Here is a 13302-nt window from a genome sequence, read left to right on the forward strand (position 1 = left end):
CTACAGCTCCACGATAAAATATAGAGCTGGTGGAGTTATTATGCTCCTTTTCAACTCCATGCTTTTATTCGTGCGCTCTACCAGGGCTGCTTTGCATGATTCACATTTCAAACTGTGTATAGTAGAACCACCAGTAATACCAGTAAAGGCCTTAATGCTTGGGTATATTTCTCATTTCCCTTTCTTAGAATTGGCTGCCCCTCAAGAACAGGTTTGAACAGCAGGTGGGTGGGCCTCCTGTGCTCAGAGCATATTTATGATACCTACTCTCAGTGACATCATACAGAGACAAGATTTGAAAACTGTCTGAAGTGAACCTTGAGAGCAGTTTGAAGCTTTAGGCACTCCGGGACGACATGTATGTTTGCCAATCTCATTATTTCAGACTTTGGCCATGTTTAAAATGAGCATCCACCAGTGTAACAGTGTATACACTCATGCGATACTTTATTAGATTTGACTTGCTAGTATCAAGTTGGACCCTCCTTGCCTTTAGAATTACCTTAATTCTTTCGGCAAAGATTCAAGACGGATACACGGTGGTCATAAAGTGACGGACATGGCCTGCAGTAACACTCAGGTAAGCTGTGGTGTTTATTTGATGCCCAAAATGTGTGAAGAAAATATCCCCCACACCATTACACCACCAGCAGCAGCCCAATCAGATCCATGCTTTTATACTGTTCACGGTACTCTGTTTGAACATACGAACATGACCACAGGCAATGTGATTGGCTGATAAAATATTAATGCTGATGAGCAGCTGAACAGGTGTACATAGTGGCAGGTGACTGTACATGGTGGGAAATAAAACATGAAGCCTGTTGTTAGTTTTCTTTTTACTCACATTGAAAGTAGCAAGAATATCAAGATTAATGCTGTAAACATTGTGACATTCACTTCTACACAGACTCTGATGCGAGTTTAAAAACTATCAAACTTCATCACTGTCAACATGAAACTACAGTCATCAGTTTGAGTTGCATGATAATAAATGCATAGAGGACTCATTAAAATAATGGAAACACCCAAGTGACACTGAATAGTGGTAAGGCGTCTCGATTCATTACTTCATCCTGTAAAATCTTTGTATTTTCTCTGTATTTTCTCCATGAACAGACCGAAGACCCACACTATTAATAAAACTTTATGATTCTCATATTGTTGGACGACGGCTGCTCTAATCCACCCTGCAGACTCAGCACATTTCAACTAAACTGGTGAAAGACTCGTTGAGTTTTACTAAAGATATCAGACTCTACATCTCACCTGCACACAAGTGACGGCACAGTTTTAGCTGAAATAAAAATACACCCTGAAGGAAAACTGCATCCTAAAAACAGCACTGTTGAATATTGAAATTTTGGAATAAAGAATCACTGCACAAACCACAAGATCATAATAACAAACTGTCTGCGCCGTCCTCTACATTCACGCGCCTTTTAGCAAATCACACGCTCGTACCTAAAATACATTTTTACACTTTATCTGGACGATTAAAAGACATTTACAAAGATTGACGTGTACATATAAAACAATACTGTTAAAAGTGTCAGCGTCTGCAGTAGCACTCAAAAGCGCACTGATTGTTTAGGAAATCCATAATCGGATGGCACATTTTTGTCTTCATTAAAAACACACTTTTTTTTTTTTTTGCAGAACTGCTATGACTTTGTTTTCACACCAGAGCTAGCTAAAGCCATTATTTTGTCTTCGGACCCTGAAAAAAGGAAAGCAAAATGAGGTCAACAGAAATATCTGTGAGAAAGTATCAGTTTTGTAGTAAAATCATCTTTATGCTCACCTTGGTTTGCAGTCACTTTTTCAAACTGGCTCAGGGTCGCTGTGGCGTTTTCAGTGAGGAACGTCTCGTCTTCTGGGGTGAGCTGTCACATAATTACAACATGAATGAAAGGAAAGATTTGAGGCAGCTAGTGAGGGCTGCATGACTGAAATGAATCATTTCAGACTTTACGTAGCACAAGCCGCTGAATCATCCTCAACTCTGTGGATAATCATGTGTGCTCCGAGTGCTCCTCACCTTCTCCCCCAGTTTTCTCAAGGCAGTGAGGATTTCCATTTTCTGCTGCGTGTACACGTCCCGTGACAGTTTTCCCACCATCACATCGCGGTCCATCTGCACAGTATGCCACACACCGGTCGGCAAATGAATCCACACATAAACACTGAGGTGTGACTGAACTCTGCTGTTGTGGTCAGAAATGTGTGTGCAATCATGGCAATTTGGGGCCTTTGATAATTTCTTTGAACTGTTCTTCCAGCAAACATCTTTCATGATATTAAGCAAGAAGAATTTTAAAACAAGTTTGAATTTTTTGGGGGATTTCCTCCAATCCACACAGGGTGAAATAATAGGTTTAAATATAGACATGCACTCACTTAAATCTTTCAATAAGTGGACAAAGTGGATGGAATAAGGAAGGATGAGGAATACCTCTAAATTCTTCAACTTCACCTCAAATGAACACAACACATGATCAGAGCAATAATCCCAAACACACATCAGAACTGGGTTCAGTTTGGATAAAACAGGCTAACATTAAGCTTTTGGAATGACCTTCCCAAAGCCCCGACCCCATTCTTGTTGAAAATGTATGGACTGCGTTTAAAAGTCGTGTCTGTGCCAGGAAACCGACCAATTTAATTTAATTTTAATTTAATTTTATATACACACACACACACACACAAACCGTGTGTGTGTGTGTATATATTATACAATATATATTTGACATTGCAAACCTCTGCCAGTCTGCTTCTCAGCTGTCCTGGCTGCTTCTTAGCAAAAAGTCGTATCACCTCCGGGGTTTTGAAGGCTTGGCTGATGGCAGCTTGGATCGCCTGATGAAGACAGAAACATCTGAACGTTCTGACATTTTACTAATCAACAGTTTTCTTAATCAATGTGCTATAACCTATTTAATGCACTCCTAATACACAGTAGTAGCACATTAATTGTCCATACCAGTTGCATCCCACTGAGTTCATCCACAAGTGTCATATCTCCTGACATTATTTTCTTCAAGGAGTCATTGAATTCACCCAGCTGCTCCAAAGTTTCCTTCTTTGTCTCTTCGTACTCTTCCTCATCCAGATCTTCTCTGGAATAAACAAATGAAGGAATCAAAACTGAGACACAACAAAAGAATAGAGAAGCATTTATTTACTCACTGTTTTTTTATTCTCTTTGTTATTCTTCAGGTACTGCATGCCAGATTTTCATATACAAAAAGCACACAAGAGGAGTTTATTGTTTTTCTTTTTCTGTACTACACCTGCATTCCTCCAGGTCCTGAAGCTGCTGCATTAGTCTGTCAAGTTGTTCCTCCATATTTTGCCTCAATTTTCCAGTTTCTGATTTCCCTCGAGAGGCCATCTTCAGTTAAAATCCTATTTTTCCTACGGGAACTGAAAGAACTGGCACCAAACAACAGGTCACGTTAGGTTTTGTTGCTGATGTACTTCACAGATAACTCAAAGATGACCTAACGTGCTATTTCCACTCGATGAGAGCAGAGCTGTTAGTGAAAAAAAAAAACACAACACTTTATCGGATCTAACAGTCTCTTTGGCGACTACACTGATAAGATAAATGTATCTGTGTGTTGGAAGTTCATGCAAACAGTCCAAGTTGTTTTGTTAGCTAAACAGCTAGCGTACATGCTAAAGGAAAACATCTTACCGGGAATTTCTTTGTAAACAGCTGCAAATCAGCCTTAGTAGAATGTTAGCATTTGCTCAAGAGTTTGTCGTAAATTAAAGAAGGTAGCCGTTCTAGAGGAAAATTAAAAATAATTACTTAAAATACGGCTATAACACGTTTACTATTAGTCGAGACGTTTGGGATTTGGGGAATTTGTGATTGTGAACGCAGCACCACCAGAGCGGGTGCGGCTCACCGCTTCCTTGTCGATTGTGTCCAATCGGATTAGTGGATCTTACAGCGTAGTCCGTGACGTCAAAGAAGGAAGCAGGTGAAAGACAAATGGTATCTGTAGCTGTTTGTCTTGGTACTACAATGACTACATTATTTGACATTATATTAAAAACGCATAATTTGCTTTTAAGTTAAGCACCGAGTTCATGTTTTTGTCTGTTTAAGAATCTTGGACGTAAAAGGAGGCTCGCGCTGTGTGCTCAATAGATAAGCTAAAGTTAGCTACTTGTTATAGTCGAATGCTAACGTTTAACATAGATAAAGCGTCGAACTTTAGTTTTCTTTACGTTTGTAGTTCCACTTAATGAAGCTCACAGACTGTATTTAAACGAGGTTAAACTACTCTCTTGATACAAATATACTGTTTCCGCCCCCCACAAAGCGATTCTCGACATGTGATCAGCCAAGTCTTAATCAGTCTTCGTTTCTTCTCCTTGTTTGTGCAAACCCAGCTCCAGTATGAGCCATGGAGGGTCACAGTATAACCAAAGTGGTCCTGCTGGCCTGCGGGTCCTTCAACCCCATCACCAACATGCACATGAGGATGTTTGAACTGGCTCGAGATCACCTGGAAGACACAGGTTGAGTTACATGAAAATTGGATCTTTTAGTGTGATGCATCTCCACCTTTATCATCCATTCATTTTTATTTTTATTTTTTAAATGAATGAATGATACTCCAGCTTTAATTCTGGGTACTCCAGCTTTCTCCCACAGTCACCCAACGCAGAGACATGCATGGGATGATTCTAAACTTACTGTGTGCATGAAGGGTTCTCTGTTTCTATATGTTACCCCTGCAACAGATTTGCAATCTACCCAGGATGTACCCTGCAATCCTGAAATGGATAAATTGGAAGAAGATGGATAGATGTGCAAAAATTAAGTGAAAGGGGTAGCTTTGTCGTAAAAAGGGATTGTGAATCAGTACACTGGAGAGGCAAGTGTTTTGGATAAAATTGTTATACCAAAAGCCCAGATACAAAATAGTTCAAGAAGGAATTATGCTTTTGTAAATTGATTAATATGACAGTACAGAAAAGCTGGCAGTGTTTTAATATTGCATTATTATATTATTAATAGACACTATTAGGTTGTGCCTCATACTTGATTTGGGAGTTTTATGCCAGATCCTCTTCCTGACCCAACCCCATTGGGACCCCTCCAGCTGGAATGACTTTGCATTTCACCACATATTTTGATTTGGCAGACCTGGGATCAAACCAGGGATCTTTTGTTTGTTAGGCTAATGTGTAAACCACAACACTATCGAGCTAGAACCAATTATTTATTCAGTAAATGCTGATTTCTTTGATTCTGTCTTTGTTTCGGCTGTGGCTGCCTGGATTCTATTCTGCTCAGTTTCCCGTGTGTCATTTCCCTTGTGCTCTCTTCCAACTTTCTTCTCTACTGTTCTGTCCAATAAAGTCTAATAATTCAAATATAATATTTTACCTGACCAGTACTTAAACACGTGTCTTCTTTTGTGCGTAAGGTCAGTATAAGGTGGTGAGAGGAATCATCTCTCCAGTGGGTGATGCATATAAGAAAAAGGGCTTGATTGAAGCCTGCCACCGTCTGGAGATGACTCGATTGGCTACCGAAAGCTCAGACTGGGTTATGGTGGATTCCTGGGAGAGTTTGCAGCCAGAGTGGGTGGAAACGGCTAAAGTAGTTCGGTGAGTTGACATTTCTTGCGTCTGAGTGCTTTTGCTTTGCTTTAGATTTGATATGTGTGTGTGTGTGTGTGTGTGTGTGTGTGTGTGTGTGTGTGTTCTAGATAAATTAATTCTTAAAGTAACAAAATCCATTATAGAGGTTTGATTTAAACCTTAGGGATTAAAATTAAACTTGTGCAGGCTTAATTAGATATTAGATAGTTAACATCATTATGCCTCACATAAATGAAATCATTATTTAGAATCTTTGTTTTCCTGTGGCAGCAGGAAAAGGAAGAAATGCAAGGCAGGAAATGTGAGAGCCTTCACTGGTATGATACTTGATACATGTTATGATTTGCCGAATACTTCCCAGAACTTTGCAGGTGCAGTTCAAACAAGATAGAATCAGACAAAGTCAATCAAAATTCCTTAATTGTTTAAGTTGAAGGCTGAAATTATTAAATGCTGATGGTGAAAAGAATCTGAAATAAAACTGCAGCCTCACAGACTTGAAGAAAAAAACCCATAAAAGGCACAAAAACAGTTTAATAATGAGATCAAATGCATTTAGCATAACAAGAATTGGATTTTGGAGCACTATTTTGCTGACTGACAACTACCAATAGTAGCCTTTTTCCACTTTATAGCAAACTGTAAATAAAGTATACACTCAGCGTGGTTTTTACTTGATAAAAATCTTTGATTCCAATTTGTAAATTTACAGGCATCACTATGAGGAGCTTCTTGCAGCAGAGCAGAACATCGATGATGTGGACACGATCAAGTATGCAAAAAAGAGGCGCATAGAAGAGAATCATCACAAAGACAGAGGTATGTCATGCCATACATTTACCTCCCTGTCATTGTCTGTAACTTTTCTTGTCCATCAAACGAGCCATGCAACAAACGTAGTTGTCAGGATTTTCCTGTTTGCAGCTTAACTGACAAGAGAATGGGTTTAGGGTGTGGATACACAGGTGTGGTTTTAACAGCACGAGCTGAGCCTCTGGGGGATGGAAGGGAAAAATATGCATTATAGAAGCACTTGAAATTTTGCTGAAGGTGCATTGTAAAAGCTGGCAGGTTGAAGTGCATACTATGCTTTGCATTTAAGTTCTACTAGCATCGCTTAACCCTGTAAAGCTTGAACCATGAAGTGTAATTGCCAGAATATTCTGACAAAAAATTTATTAAATATCAATTTTATCAGTTTGCATATATGAGTTATATGTGAGCTACAGTTGGCATTTTTGTGCAATGTATTACTTACATACTTACTGTCCAATTTATTCAGGAAAAAAAATGGAAAACAGAAGATGCAGAGGTCACAAAATCTCATGTATCAAATACGTTACACTTGGCATTACAGGGTTAAGATGTCAGCAGTTCACTTTAAAACCAGTGCAGCAGAACTGAATATCTTCTTCTTTATTCTATGAATCACCCTCTTTCCTCATCAAAATTTTAACCCTGCAATGATCTGCAGTCCAACGTGACCACTGACAATTCATTAGGACATTTGGGTGTGTTCTTATTCGCAGCTAATGTAGGCAAGTTCCAGTAAGCGCACTTCTTTGTTATTCCACACCTTCAAACTCAACTGATGTAGAAGCTGAAATAAATAGAATTTGATTTCATGTGTGTCAATTTCAGGCAGTCACATATGCACTGTTCTGCCCCATGACAGATAGTGAATACACTAATGGTCCAAACTTTAAGAAGACCCCAATTCTTCCATTCTTTAAATTGAAATTCAAGCAGCTCAAGTCCAACGAATAGCTTAAAATAGTGTAATGTTACCTAAAACTAAAAAAATACATATTTCAGAAATATACAACGGCCTTTTTTAGAGAACAGGAAATGGATTAAGAACTTAAACCTGTTCCGCAGCAAAGGAGGTTGATCGAGCTTTGACAGTTGGTCCTACCAACCTACTTTTGTACACCATTGAACAAGAAAAAACATGTTGAGTGTGACATCAACTTTTAAATATGAGGAGGAAGCGTGATGGTCTCGGGATGTTGGTGTCATGTACAGATTTAGAGGCACCTTGAACCAAAATGGTTCTGCATTGCCATGCAGTACCCTCTGGTATGCACCTAGTTGGTCAGGGGTTCATCCTACACCAAGATAAAAACCCAAAACATAAGTCCAAGCTGTGCCAGAACTACAGTCCATCCATCCATGTTCTTCTCCTTATCCATGGGCACAGTAGCCTAAGCAAGGATGCCCAGACCTCCCTCTCTCCAGCGACCTCCTCCAGCTTATCCCGAGGAACACAGAGGCATTTCTAGGCCTCTGTGTCTCCAGCAGGTCCTGGGTCTGCCCCTGGGCCTCATTCTGGAGTTGGCCAGTAGGCATCCTTGCCAGATGCTTGAACCACCTCAACTGACTTCTTTCGATGTGGAGGAGTAGTGACTCTACTCTGAGCCATTCTCAGGTGGCTGAGCTCATTTTCGCCGCTTGTATCCGCGATCTCATTCTTTCAGTCACTACCCAGAGCTCGCGACCATAGTAGAGGACAGGGACGTCGATTGACTGGTAAACCGAGAGCTTCACTTTCATGCGGCTGGACGGATGGATAGATGGCATTGTAGAGATAATGCCATGAGTGCTTTTAGCTGTTCTCTCTGCCAAAGGTGACTACTTTGATGAAAAGTTTAGATTACATTTTGATTTATAAATGGATTCCATGGTTGTTCTATGCTTTAATCTCAATGAGACATTAAACTGCTTGAATTTCAATAAAAAACTGGAAGAATTGGGGTGTTCTAAAATTTTTGACCTGAAGCATATGCACAGTGTGGATTAGTTGACTCTTGTGTTGTGCTGACAGACTTGTTTCTCTGTGCTCAGATGACCTTCAGCTGATGTTGCTGTGCGGGGCTGACGTCCTCGAGTCTTTTGGGATTCCCAACATGTGGAAGCAGGAGGATATCGCAGAGATCGTGGGCCGCCACGGTTTGGTTTGCATCACCCGCAGCAACAGCGATCCACACAAGTTCATCCACCAGTCAGACTTGCTGTGGAAGTATCGCAAGAACATCCATATCGTCCGCGAATGGGTGACTAACGACATCTCAGCCACTCATGTGCGGCGGTCGCTGCGGCGCGGCCAGAGCGTCAGATACCTTCTGCCAGACAGCGTCATTCACTACATCAAAGAGCACGGCCTGTACAGCTCTGAGAGCGAGCAGAAAAACGCAGATGTGGTTCTAGCGCCCCTCCAGAGGTACACGGGCGCTTCCTCAAGTTGAGGAAATTTGACTGTGAATTTAAAACAAAACACAAATTCACATAATTCAAGCTTCCAACAGTGCCTGCACTGAACAGGGGTCTTTTCTAAGAATGGGTGTGTTTCAGGTTGTTGAGTGAAGTGATTTAGTAACAGTTTCACTTTGCCAGAACTTTTTGTTTGCGTGTGTGGGAAAAATACACAAGATCACAAAATAACTGAGCAGCAGATCATATAGATGAGCGGTCACATAAATGTGTTTCCAGCCAATCAAAGGATTTACATTCAACTGTGAAATGGTGAGCCGACGATGTTTTTTATTAGATGAAATATGGTGCATAGAGAATTAATTGAATCACACTTGTTTTACCACAGTTATCCTTTCCATGTGTGGCTTCAGCGCACTCCTGTTAGTCAACATGTTTTTGTACCTAGAGCTGTATTTTTCCATGCTTTAAATACCCACTTCTTCAGATCTGATGATAAAGACATGATATGTGATATTCTAGAAATAAACAGCACTTTGTTTACCACCTTGTGAGCTGTTCATTGTTGCTTTTATCGCACAGATAAGAATCCTTAAAAAGTCCTAGCTTTGCTTTCATGATGAAAATGCTTATCTCGCAGGATTATCCTTACTTTTAGATTTCCGGTGAAATAACGAAACTTCAGCCAAATGAAGAGATGTGATTATAGTAATGGGGTTTAAACTAGAATATAACACAGAACATCATCATTAGTATCAGAATTGATCATTATTAGTAGTAGTATTTTAATAATAATAATAATTTTATTATGATTCGTTTTGAAAAACATTATTATTTCTACCAATTTACTCTGAGTATGTTTTAGCCAGCATCCCAAACTCCTCTGTGTTTTATTTAAGCAGTTAATACGTCTGCATTGTCTTTACGCACATTTCGAGCGTTGGCAGGGAAAAAACCCTGACGTGGTTTTCCCGTGTCACAACACACCCCGTCAGAAGAAGCAACAACAACACCCGAGTATTTGGATAAGTGCCCTGTGTTTCATTTATTTATTTTTTCCACACTTGACTTACATCAATCCTTTTCACACTGCATGCCAGATAATGCAAGAGTGTCACTATGTTCCTCATTGCACATAAAGGTGTGCCATTTTTACGTAAGCCCTGTTTGTAAGAAACAGAAGCTGTTTGATTCTGTTTATGTCTAGACTGGAATATTGAAATCCCTCTCCCTATAAAACTATTATATAAATATAAAACCTTAAATGAGATGAGCATGATTTTTTTTTTCTTTTAACTGGGAATATGTAGATTGTTGAAACTCAGAGAGAGTCCAGTGCCACAGCAAATTCACACATAGTACAAAAACATTACAAAAAAAGATAAAGTGCCAGATAATGTATGCCTACCAGCTACTACACTACGAGATAAATACATATAATCACAATTTAAGATTTCTCTAACTGTGCAGTAAAAAGTATAGTGTGCAAATCGGTCAATATAACATTTACAGTCGTGAAAAATCAAGATTTCAACAGGACTGTGCAGCCCTTATTCCATGATTATTACCTATTATTATTATTATTATTATTATTACCTATATATATATTAGCTTGTAGAACCACCTTTAGAAACAGTAACTTGGAAGTTACAACTTTCTGTTTGATTTTTCAGTCAAACAGAAAGTGACATGGTTGTGGAGGAACTTTGGTCCACTCTTCTATGGCTGTGCTGCCTTTTTCTATTTAGAGAGAAGAGGCTTTGTCCCGGTGATGATTCCAACGATTCCAGCTGCTCCTTGCTGCTGCTTACCTTCTTAATTCCTATCGAAGCAATTAGGGTGGACTTAGTTTGTGTACTTAATCATGTAAAATCTCTTTTCACATGGCTGTATTTACTGCAGTTATATAACAGAAATAGAGTGACTGCTTTGCCATCATTGTACAAGTGATTAATTCTGAGTAACTTTTTGTTTTATTAAAAGAAAAGGATAAAAGCCTTTCGGTCCATCATTCAAATCCAAACACTGCTTCTGGATAACATGCACCATTAGGATTTGAATGCCATAAAGGCGTGATGCCTGGGGCAAATTTTCACAGCCATGTTTAAACTGAACTGTTGCACCAGTCTGACACGTCTGGCCTCTTCTTTACTCTGGAACAAATCAGTTCACCTCTCTCATCCTCAGGTGACAGGACACACCTGCCTCTGAGTCTCCTGATCTCATATAAACAGCATTTGCCTCAGCCTCCTCTCAGCAGTCTGCACCTGACCGGCTCAGGATCACCTTGCACTTACACGCTTCCCAAAAGAAGGAAAAGTCAAGTCCGTCAGCATGCCTGCCAGCCTGAGTGGCAAATGGGAGATGATCAGCAATGTCAACTTTGACAACTACATGATTGCGCTGGGTAAGTCCGCGTGTTGTTTCCCTCCAGAGTATGTGCATTCACATCATTCAAAATGCACTTCTGTAGAAAAACACGGCAGCGGGGCTATTTATCATTCAACCTCTTTTTCCACTTTTCCAGGCATAAGCGCTTCCTTACGAAAAATTGCTGCAAAACTTACCTTAAAGAAAAAAATTGAGCGGCAGGAGGACCAGTTCATCGTCAAAACCACGAGCACTTTCCGAAACTACACGGTCACCTTCAAAGTGGGCCAGGAATTTAACGAGTTTACAAAGGGACTAGACAACAGACACCTGAAGGTGAATGGGAATGGCTAAAGTGTATCATAAATATCATAATTGGAAGGGTTTGTTTCATAGATAATTGATGCACTTTGAATATTATGCATGTTGAAAAACAAGTCGTGATTCACGCTTTTGCTTCTCTGTTACCTGTGCAGTCACTCGTGAGATGGGAGGGGAACAAACTAATATGTGAACAGACTGGAGAGAAGAAGAACAGGGGATGGACTCACTGGATTGAAGATGACAAGCTTCATCTGGTAAGACTGTGAATTTGGACATTCTACATAATACACAGAATTTAAAAACTATGTATTATTGAACTCATTTTAATCTGTTATATTTAAATAAAATGTAATTATTAAAACTTTTCTGACCTTTTCTCCTTAGGAGCTGTTCTGTGAAGGACAAGTCTGCAAGCAGGTTTATAAGAACGTTTCAAAGACGAGAGAAGAAGAATGAAGAGTTGGAGGAGGATCTTGAGGTGGTCCAGAATTAGAAGATTAGTAGATTTATCAGCGTAAAACCCTGACTGTGAAACCCACCCCGAGAGTTGCGACTGGTGTCTTCCCCGTTGCTTATATACTCGGTTCAGGTGGAAACGTCTGTACTCTCAGGGTATGCATTTACACCACTAGATGGTATCGCTGCAATACTTTTGTCAGATGCTGGTCTGTCTGGTCCAGCAACCTGTCGGTGCGTGCCTCGATCCCAAACCGTCAATAATGTTTATAGCACCATTCAGCTGGCTGAAAAAATGTATTTTTTGTTAAATATTTAGAGCTATGAGAAAAAGGAGACACGGGTGCTGCTTGTGCTCTCCGTCGTGCATTTTGTTCAATGTTTCTGTAAATTTCTCATTCATGCAAGAACATTTATAACCAGTGTAACTGAAAGTTATTCATAGGATGTTTGTAATACAGTTTTGTTGTATGTAATATGTGAGCAAGAAAAATAAATCTGATGTAAAAGTTGAAGCTTTTTTTTTATTTTGTTCTTAGTAAACTGACAGGTTTTTGTTGTGCCATTAATCACACGTCACCATCGGATCGACCGGTAAAGTCACCGTACCCCGTCGGCTGAATGCTGCTGACACACTTCAACTATAAGTTACACTAATGCATACGATTTGCTGCTTGAGCTCTGCGGTAGAAGCTTCAGGTAACAGTAGTTTAGGGCTTCTGCAGCAATCGTGGTAACCAGAATGACTAAAGGACACTGAGCGGATTATCCCATGCAGGTCACACTTTGGGAAGAACCCCTCATCTCTCTTTGTAATTTAAAAGAGGTCATTCATCAGCGTGTGCAGCTAGTTTTTAAAGCTCAACCCTACTTGATAATTGCATAATTTGCCAGACAAATAGAAATGTGTTGAGGAAATTCTGCGCTCACAGCTGCCCTTCATTGATCCACTTCTGTGCCCAGAGAAAATGTCTCATCTGGTTTGGCTCTGCAGCACCACCTGTCAGCCACCTATGATCCACTCCCAGGCACTTCATACACTACTCACACTTTGCCTTAGGTAACCTAAATAGGTCATATGGGGTGGGGCAAGGTCTCATAGTGACTTTACCCTTAACCCCAGGTAATGGTAATGACCCACACCTGTTTTCACACCACCCACGACCCTCAGGACCACCTCCAAAGGGGACAGCCCCCACCTGGGACTCTCAATCTTCTTCATTTGTTTTAAAAATTGAAGAAGCTTCTTGGATGGGAAGTGAAACACCTTCACAAACCTAAAGAAATCCAGTTGGACTCTTTTTTTTCAATCTA

The 13302-nt window shown here is 40.1% G+C and overlaps 3 protein-coding genes across 7 annotated transcripts; 2 read left to right on the top strand and 1 right to left on the bottom strand.

The window, feature by feature from the left end:
- Nucleotides 1-1656: 1656 nt before the first annotated feature.
- Nucleotides 1657-3900, bottom strand: lzic (leucine zipper and CTNNBIP1 domain containing). Of its 2 annotated transcripts, none has more exons than XM_005914955.3 (7): nucleotides 3701-3900; nucleotides 3294-3435; nucleotides 2984-3119; nucleotides 2761-2859; nucleotides 2042-2137; nucleotides 1805-1886; nucleotides 1657-1720 (listed from the first exon to the last, which is right to left on the bottom strand). In XM_005914955.3, the coding sequence occupies exons 2-7, from the start codon at nucleotides 3392-3394 to the stop codon at nucleotides 1665-1667; spliced, it is 570 nt and encodes a 189-aa protein (XP_005915017.1). In that variant the 5' UTR covers nucleotides 3395-3435; nucleotides 3701-3900; the 3' UTR covers nucleotides 1657-1664. The 2 variants fall into 2 exon arrangements, with proteins under 2 accessions (XP_005915017.1, XP_042084471.1); XM_042228537.1 differs by having other exon boundaries at nucleotides 3294-3536; nucleotides 3701-3880.
- A 15-nt stretch (nucleotides 3901-3915) lies between these two features.
- On the top strand, nucleotides 3916-9384 carry LOC102292618 (nicotinamide/nicotinic acid mononucleotide adenylyltransferase 1). Of its 4 annotated transcripts, none has more exons than XM_014339876.2 (5): nucleotides 3916-3992; nucleotides 4408-4536; nucleotides 5451-5634; nucleotides 6341-6447; nucleotides 8473-9384. In XM_014339876.2, exons 2-5 carry the CDS (start codon nucleotides 4422-4424, stop codon nucleotides 8871-8873), a joined length of 807 nt encoding a protein of 268 aa, XP_014195362.1. In that variant the 5' UTR covers nucleotides 3916-3992; nucleotides 4408-4421; the 3' UTR covers nucleotides 8874-9384. The 4 variants fall into 4 exon arrangements, with proteins under 4 accessions (XP_014195362.1, XP_005915016.1, XP_014195360.1 ...); XM_005914954.3 differs by having other exon boundaries at nucleotides 3929-4006; XM_014339874.2 differs by having other exon boundaries at nucleotides 3965-4028.
- A 1692-nt stretch (nucleotides 9385-11076) lies between these two features.
- On the top strand, nucleotides 11077-12503 carry rbp7a (retinol binding protein 7a, cellular). The gene is made up of 4 exons (XM_005914953.3): nucleotides 11077-11245; nucleotides 11366-11544; nucleotides 11685-11786; nucleotides 11917-12503. Exons 1-4 carry the CDS (start codon nucleotides 11173-11175, stop codon nucleotides 11986-11988), a joined length of 426 nt encoding a protein of 141 aa, XP_005915015.1. The 5' UTR covers nucleotides 11077-11172; the 3' UTR covers nucleotides 11989-12503.
- The last annotated feature ends 799 nt before the right edge of the window (nucleotides 12504-13302 follow it).

The sequence above is a fragment of the Haplochromis burtoni genome, unplaced genomic scaffold (genome assembly GCF_018398535.1).
Source record: "Haplochromis burtoni strain Fernald_Lab_line unplaced genomic scaffold, NCSU_Asbu1 Contig_9, whole genome shotgun sequence".
NCBI classification, from domain to species: Eukaryota; Metazoa; Chordata; class Actinopteri; order Cichliformes; family Cichlidae; genus Haplochromis; species Haplochromis burtoni.

What these genes read in the sequence shown, in the direction of transcription:
- lzic (XM_005914955.3), bottom strand. Translation starts at nt 3,394, where the DNA reads ATGGCCTCTCGAGGGAAATCAGAAACTGGAAAATTGAGGCAAAATATG. An exon ending in TGAGAAGCAGACTGGCAGAG is followed by an intron (nt 2,138 to 2,760) that starts GTTTGCAATGTC and finishes CATACTGTGCAG; the next exon opens with ATGGACCGCGATGTGATGGT. An exon ending in AAAAGTGACTGCAAACCAAG is followed by an intron (nt 1,721 to 1,804) that starts GTGAGCATAAAG and finishes TCCTTTTTTCAG; the next exon opens with GGTCCGAAGACAAAATAATG.
- LOC102292618 (XM_014339876.2), top strand. Translation starts at nt 4,422, where the DNA reads ATGGAGGGTCACAGTATAACCAAAGTGGTCCTGCTGGCCTGCGGGTCC. An exon ending in AGATCACCTGGAAGACACAG is followed by an intron (nt 4,537 to 5,450) that starts GTTGAGTTACAT and finishes TTTGTGCGTAAG; the next exon opens with GTCAGTATAAGGTGGTGAGA. An exon ending in GAATCATCACAAAGACAGAG is followed by an intron (nt 6,448 to 8,472) that starts GTATGTCATGCC and finishes CTCTGTGCTCAG; the next exon opens with ATGACCTTCAGCTGATGTTG.
- rbp7a (XM_005914953.3), top strand. Translation starts at nt 11,173, where the DNA reads ATGCCTGCCAGCCTGAGTGGCAAATGGGAGATGATCAGCAATGTCAAC. An exon ending in TAGACAACAGACACCTGAAG is followed by an intron (nt 11,545 to 11,684) that starts GTGAATGGGAAT and finishes TTACCTGTGCAG; the next exon opens with TCACTCGTGAGATGGGAGGG. An exon ending in AAGATGACAAGCTTCATCTG is followed by an intron (nt 11,787 to 11,916) that starts GTAAGACTGTGA and finishes TTTTCTCCTTAG; the next exon opens with GAGCTGTTCTGTGAAGGACA.